This window comes from Macrobrachium nipponense, chromosome 23, assembly GCF_015104395.2.
Source record: "Macrobrachium nipponense isolate FS-2020 chromosome 23, ASM1510439v2, whole genome shotgun sequence".
NCBI classification, from domain to species: Eukaryota; Metazoa; Arthropoda; class Malacostraca; order Decapoda; family Palaemonidae; genus Macrobrachium; species Macrobrachium nipponense.
Genome location: NC_061090.1, coordinates 1,231,278 through 1,238,777, shown reverse-complemented (window position 1 = coordinate 1,238,777; position 7,500 = coordinate 1,231,278). Strand labels below are relative to the sequence as shown.

Sequence of the window (7,500 nt, the reverse complement as noted above, 5' to 3'; positions counted from 1 at the left end):
ACGGGAATATGATATGAGTAATACTCTGGTTCTCCCTATCAACCCTTTATTCAAGGATATTGTTTATCCTTTGAGATTATTCAACTTGAAAGTGGTATTTCAGTTGCTCCAACATAGTGGGGACAGACAGTTATTTGCAACAGCCCCAAACAAGAAGGTGCGGTTTGTTTACAAAAATACCTTGTAAATGTGGCAAATTCTATCTAGGACAAACCGGAAGAGTTATTGATAAGAGAATTAATTTCCCAGCATCGATATTGTATAAGGACAAATTCCCCAAACAGTGTTGTTGATTTACATGTGCAAAACTGTGACTGTCCTATCCTTTGGAACAAAGCAGAGATATTATTCAAGGGAAAAGATACGTTTGCTAGAAATTTGTTAGAGACAGCTTGCATATGTTCTAGCAAACAAAAGAACTTCAGTATCAGTCAGGGCATATATAAATTGGACCCTTTATTCCTTCATATTGTTTCCCAACAGTACAAATTCAGAGAAAAGTTTATATGACCAATCACCAAATAGTTGAATAGTTCTCTCTTTCAACTTTTTTTAATTTGACCATTTGTTTATGATCTAAACACCTATTTTGTCCTTTGACAACTGTTCTGTTAATTTTATTTTACCTTTGAGAAAAATGTTTTATGATTTTTATGTAACCACTTATCTTTTTAGTTCAAATGAAACTCTTGAAGATGTCTTGTGGATGGCGAAATTATCGAGCTACTAGAGTCTTTATTCTCTTCTCTAATGTGGACTATATTGACTTAATATATATATAATATATATATATATATATATATATATTATATATATATATATATATAGGATATGCAGGAACTTCCATATACATTCATAACCTCAGGAAAGCCGAAGACACATGACGATTAAAAGGATTTATTCGTAAAGAAACAGTTCGCACAAGGAACTTTGTGCATCATCAGTCTGTTAAAAATAAAAGTACATTTTAAATTAATAAAGCAAATACTATCTTTTTTCCAACAAAATTCATATCCCAAAGACTTAGTTCAGAAAATAATTAACAAAATTTTAACTAAATATCTGAAACCAGTACCACCGATTGTTGACGTTCCAAAGAAACTCATGTATGCCTCGATTCCTTATATTTCCAACCTGAAACTGTCAAAGAAACTTACTCAAATCATTGAAGGTGAAATTCCATGCTTAAAATTAAAATTAATATCAAATAACCGAGTAAAATTGGCTCCCTGTTCCTGCTTTAAGATCGTCTGCAGCCTTTTATGAGGTCTAATGTTGTGTATAAATTTACGTGCCCAGGATGTCCTGGTATTACGTTGGATCTACCAAGAGGCTGTTGCAAATGCGATATTGCAGCCACATGGGTATAGTTTTAGAACTGGCCAGAGATTAAGTAGACCAGAGCATTCAAATATCAAAAATCATGCCATCAAATGTAAGATCGAAGTCAAGAAACAGCACTTCTCCATTTTAGGTTACAATAAGGACTCTGAGTATTTAACAACACTCGAGTCATTATTTATCAAAAAGCTTGTTCCCTCATTGAATAGCGGTAGTTCATCGTCTCCGCTATACCTGGCATATATTCTTCTTTCTGACCTCAATCTCATTTCTAGTCATTCTCTCCTCCTCCTTTCTTAGCGAATGGTTGGTGTTTTTAGTAGTCGTGTTTTAATGTTCTTATTCACTTTTAACTTTGAATTATGCTAATTTTTAAATTATATTTTTTAAATTTTTTAATTTTATTTTAGATTGTAATTTTTATTTGTATTTTGCTTTTATTAATTTAAAATGTACTTTTATTTTTAACAGACTGATGATGCACAAAGTTCCTTGTGCGAAACGTTTCTTTACGAATAAACCCTTTTAACTCGTCATGTGTCTTCGGCTTTCCTGAAGTTATGTAATATATATATATATATATATATATATATATATATATATAATTATATATGAAATCCCATATACTTACATAGAGATATGTGACATTTCATTTATATATATACACATTCATACATGCATAAATTCATCAGTTCCAAATTACATTATACATATATGAACTATGAAATCCTGTATGCATAGAGATACATGAGATTTCAGTAGCAAATATGACATTAGGAAAAAACATCATTTGCATTGCCCCTTGTCTTGTGTTATTGATTTTTATTCTTTCTCTTCCCCAACCCCCTTGTCTACCAGGCCTTGCCAGCGACAATCACCACCGATGAGCAGAAAGAACTTCTGGCCCTGTTGTGCAAGGTGAGTGTTCAGTAATTGGTCCTTGTTACCTTTTTTTATGCACAGATTGACATAAGATAATCAGCTCAGTGGTCTGGTGGAACTGAGATATACTTAATTTAACTTTGAGTATTACGTGCAGTTTGAATTATCACTTTTCAGTCTACGGTCGACTCAAGATGCACACGTATAATATTTCAACCTTTTCTTATGACTTATGTTAGATTTTCTCTGTCCCATCTAGTAAGCTTTTGTAAATCATTTTTGTAAATCACTTTTGATGTGTCTGACACGTAGGTTCGAAACGAAAGCATATGGTTGTTGTTTTCGTCTCGTTTTCGTCGTTCTTCAAGTTTACTGAATTATTATATGTGTGACAGCAAAAATATTCCCTGTAATGTAAGCGCACATGAGGTATCCCGAAATATTGAGTGAGGAAATTATGTAACCAACCAAAATACTATTACATTGAGATGGGATGAAATGATATATTGCAATCTCTCTCTCTCTCCGTGAATGTTCCAGTAGCATGCACTTTTAAGAGCCAATGAGGATTTACTTCTCTCTCTCTCTCTCTCTCTCTCTCTTCTCTCTCTCTCTCTCTTTCCGTAAAATGTTCTAGTATATACTTTTAGAGCTTCTCTCTCTCTCTCTCTCTCTCTCTTACACACACACACACATATAGAGTTGGTCTCCTGCAGACAACCTTTTGTGAAGTGACGAAAGGGAATCTCCTCCTCTTCCTCCTCCCACAGGTGCACGAGCTAGAGATCCAGAAGGTGGAGATGCAGAGCGAAGCCCTCCTGAAGGAGCACGAGCTGAGGCGCCGAGACCTCCTCCTCCTCCGGTACGACAGACAGAGGAACCTCTCCGACGAAATCATCACCAGGCAGCGGCAGATGATCGAAGGTCGGTTCCCAGAGAGACGCTTTCTTGTTCCTTCCCACAGCAAGGAGTGTCGCTTACTCGGGGAGTCAGCCTACTTTGTTGTTGTTGTTGTTCAGTGAGGGGGGTAGGAAAGGTAGGCCATGAAAGATCCTAAAAAGGTCTGAAAAAGGTGTTTCCGCATTGAGTTGAAAGATACAGGAATGTAGGATAGGATGTTTTACGATTCGTTTATTTAGATGAAAATGTAAAAAATAAATCATGTGCATGTTAAACAGTAGAGAACAATTGTTTTCTAATAAAATTATGCGTATTTATTTTAATTTTCGCTGGTGAAACAAACACACTATTGACCGTAGACTTGAGCACACGCGCCGCGAGCAAGCTGGAGGTCGGATCACGCCTTGTTTTTGTTTCCTCCCTTTTGTCAGAGCATCTTTCCACCCCTTTGTTTATTTCCTTTTCTCGATTTCCATTTGCTTGTTTGTGATGTCTTGGGTTTTGTAGTAGGTAGCCCTTTCAGTGTCATTACAGATTAATTTATTATTATATATATATATATATATATATATATATATATATATATATATTATATATATATATATATAATACGTATATATTCTTAGTCTCTATATGTAACTACTTAGTTTGTCATAACATGCAAATATAATGGTTCTTTTAGGTTTTATGATTCTCTAAATAAATGGTTCTTTTAGCTTTTATTATTATCTAAATAAATGGTTGTTTTAGCTTTTATGATTGCCCATATAAATGGTTCTTTTAGCTTCGAAGTTTGGTGACCCCAGCATTAGGGGGAAAAAGCCTCAAATACTCCTTTGTTATATCTCTCCTTTCTGCAGAGGACCAGGTCTCCTTACTTGAAGATCCCAGTTAGCTATTTATCTGCGAATCAGTGACGAAATATTTGACTGAATATTGAAATTGTCAGTAGGGTCAACTCAGGAATTGTTATTAATCATATGTCCCTGTAGCTTTTCCAGCGGCATTATTTAATGCAGTATGACGGCTGATCAGTGTGAAGTGTCAAAATAGAATGTGGAAAAATCGAAGGTTAAAATGTCAAGAGAAAAGTTGAGTGGTTCCTCGTGAAGATGGAGAAACTATTGTTTGACTCTACTCGACCATTTAATTCCATACTTATAAGTGGCTGTTGTGAATTTTTGTTTATTCTACCTTTATAGACTTATTATACTCCAAATTCTCATGGCCTTTCACATATGATTTAATATTTAAAGAAAAAAATTGAATATGCTCTAAATTCTCATGGCTTTTCACATATGATTTAATGTTTTTTTTAAATATTTTTTTAATATGCTCTTAAAGTCTCATGGCTTTTCACATATGATTTAATATTTTTTTAAATATTTTTTTAATATGCTCTTAAATTCTCATGGCTTTTCACATATGATTTAATATTTAAAGAAAAAAATTGAATATGCTCTAAATTCTCATGGCTTTTCACATATGATTTAATGTTTTTTGTAAATATTTTTTTAATATGCTCTTAAAGTCTCATGGCTTTTCACATATGATTTAATATTTTTTTAAAATTTTTTTTAATATGCTCTTAAATTCTCATGTCTTTTCACATATGATTTAATATTCAAAAATATATTTTTATAATATGCTGTAAATTCTCGTGGCCTTTCGCATATGACTTTTAAATATTTTTGTAATATGCTCTTAAATTTTCATGGCCTTTCACATATAATTTAATATTTTTAAGAATATTTTTTTAATATGCTCTAAAGTCTCATGGCCTTTCACATATGATTTAATTTTTATTTTTTTTAAATATGCTGTAAATTCTCATGGCTTTTCACATATGATTTAATATTTTTTTTAATATTTTCTAATATGCTCTAAATTCTCATGGCTTTTGACACATTCTGCAGTGTTACAGTCAAAGCAACGATGCTTTTATTAAAGAGTACGTTTTATTATCTTTGCTACAGTGACTTCAGAAGCCGATTACCTCTTTTGATATTCTCAAAGCAATATTATTTTTTATAACATCAAAAACTAAATATTGAGAAAGTCTGCTTTCGTTTTAAGCCAAATTTATCAGTCCATCTGTAGACACTTTCAATTGGATTCTTAATGTGTATTGCAAAATTATTTTGGCAACCAAGCCTTTTATTTATTCCTCTAAGGTAAAATAATCACGGGAAAGAATGCAACGACTTGTTGCCTTTCAAAATAACAAATTCACAATACGATGTCATTACGGTGTGAATTATTGTAATTATTGTTTTTAGTTTTATGACAAAAGCTCCCTTTTCATGTTCTAAGAAGACATGTCAAGTTACCCTAATCTCTAGTATATCATTTCTAGATGTAAAAAATTCATTTGTTACGTCTTTTGCAAACAGGAATCAGACTACTGCGAATTCCTGACGTTTGTAGTATACCTACGGTTTTGTGGGTTATGTGAAATATGGATATTAAACTTCATAAAATCATAGCAGTCTTGTTATGTTACGTGTTATGGAATTATGTCAAGATGAGCGAACCCACTATTTTTCACGACAGTATTATACCACTTTGATATTTATATATATATATATATATATATATATATATATATATATATATATATAGATATATATATGTACATATATATATATCTATATAATATAAATGGTATAATATATTATCATATCTATATATATATATATATATATATAATATATTATAGAATATATATGTATATATATATATCTATCTATATAGTATGTATAATATATATATATATATATATATATATATATATATATATATATATATTTATATATATATATATATGCTTTAAAAAATCACAGTAGATGAACGTGACTTCATGATATAAGCCATTACCACAGGAAAAAGTAATCAGAAATTTGTACCTAGAGCTTTCATCCTTTAATGAGACATTGTCGAGGAATATATATATATATATATATATATATATATATATATATATATATATATATATATATGTCTAAAAATAAATATATAATCAAATAGTGGTTCGCTCTCTTGACCAAGATCCGTCTTTATCTATTTGAGAAATCTAGTAGAATGTATGAAGTGTTTCTTTGACGCCAATTGGAAATAGTACCAACTTTCTTCCTTAGCTATGCAAGGAGGCTCAGTAGGTAAGCCAACACGAAAGTCTTTGTTTGGGTGATACCTGTGTTTGTTGTGGCTGTCAGAGTGCTAATCCTTTTCCTACTTTGATTGCATCTTGGCTGTTGCAGAGATGTTTTCCATTTATTACTGTAGAACTTTTCGTTCATTTTCATCATGTTAGAATATTTATATTCTTGCTCGCAGATTTTAATGAAATTTGAAAAACTTGTACATAACGTAAGAAATATCCTTATGTAATATGAGGATTGTCAGTATCGAAAGAGATCTGTCTGTGAAAGAAATGTTCAGTAAGATGCTTGCATTCTGCTTGCATTCGCTGCTTGCATTCTGTTTGCTTGCATTTCTGCTTGCCTTTGGTGTGGCTACAACAAAAACTGCACTGACTCTCAATCAATGACTTGTATTTGTATATCACATGGCACCAAGAAAAAAAATATTTTGTGTGTGTGTGTGTGAGTTAATTTATGGTTTGTCTTTTTGCGTCACATCTTGTGTGCTTTTTCAGGTGCATATTTGTTTACGGTTGCTCGGACTTCTTGCAACTTTTAATATTATGTAATTTTTTTTTTCTTTTTACGAGAGCCTACGAGAGCCTCCAGCACTGTTATCTAAGCATTTATCAGGAAGCTTTGTTGAGTTCGTGCTCTCATTACCATGATCTTTCGCTTCTTTGTTTGGATTTAACCATTTTCCTCAAGGAATTTTAAGATGATTTCAAGCTTGGTTATAATTTTTCAATTTTTAAGTAATTTAGACGATTTTTATCTTTCGATGTTTCAGGGTGTGATGTGCTTTTCTTATAAAAGGAACCAATATTTCATATTTCATGCTTATAAAATCACAGTAGATGCCCGTGACTTCATTATGCCGATTACCACAGGAAAATGATAGGCAGACATTCAGTACCAAGCGCTTTTGCCTTTGTTCAGGCATGTGGAGGTCAAAAACTGCTACATATTTCATTACTAAGTCTTTACTTTTGTTTAGATTGTTTTTCAAGGAATTTTTACTTCTATTTTGGTGTAAACAAAATTGAATGCTAAACGTCATGTGCACCCACCGATAGAAACATGTTTTGTGTTGTACTGCACTAAAACTGACAGTTTCGAGTTGTCCACGAGTGACCACAATGTTCTGTCGGAGTTTTCCACGAGTGACCACAATGTTCTGTCAGTGTTTTCCACGAGTGACCACAATTTTTGTCAGTGATTTCCACGAGCGACC

General features: G+C 32.3%; 1 protein-coding gene across 1 annotated transcript in view; it reads left to right on the top strand.

Moving 5' to 3' along the window:
* The window catches only part of LOC135195783 (kinesin-like protein KIF19), a 137,858-nt gene extending 131,545 nt beyond the window's left edge, over positions 1–6,313 (top strand). The window contains exons 14-16 of the mRNA XM_064222258.1: positions 2,200–2,259; positions 2,994–3,147; positions 6,261–6,313. Of these exons, the coding sequence (XP_064078328.1) occupies positions 2,200–2,259; positions 2,994–3,147; positions 6,261–6,313 (267 nt within the window). The remainder of the gene's footprint in view (positions 1–2,199; positions 2,260–2,993; positions 3,148–6,260) is intronic.
* Positions 6,314–7,500: the final 1,187 nt, after the last annotated feature.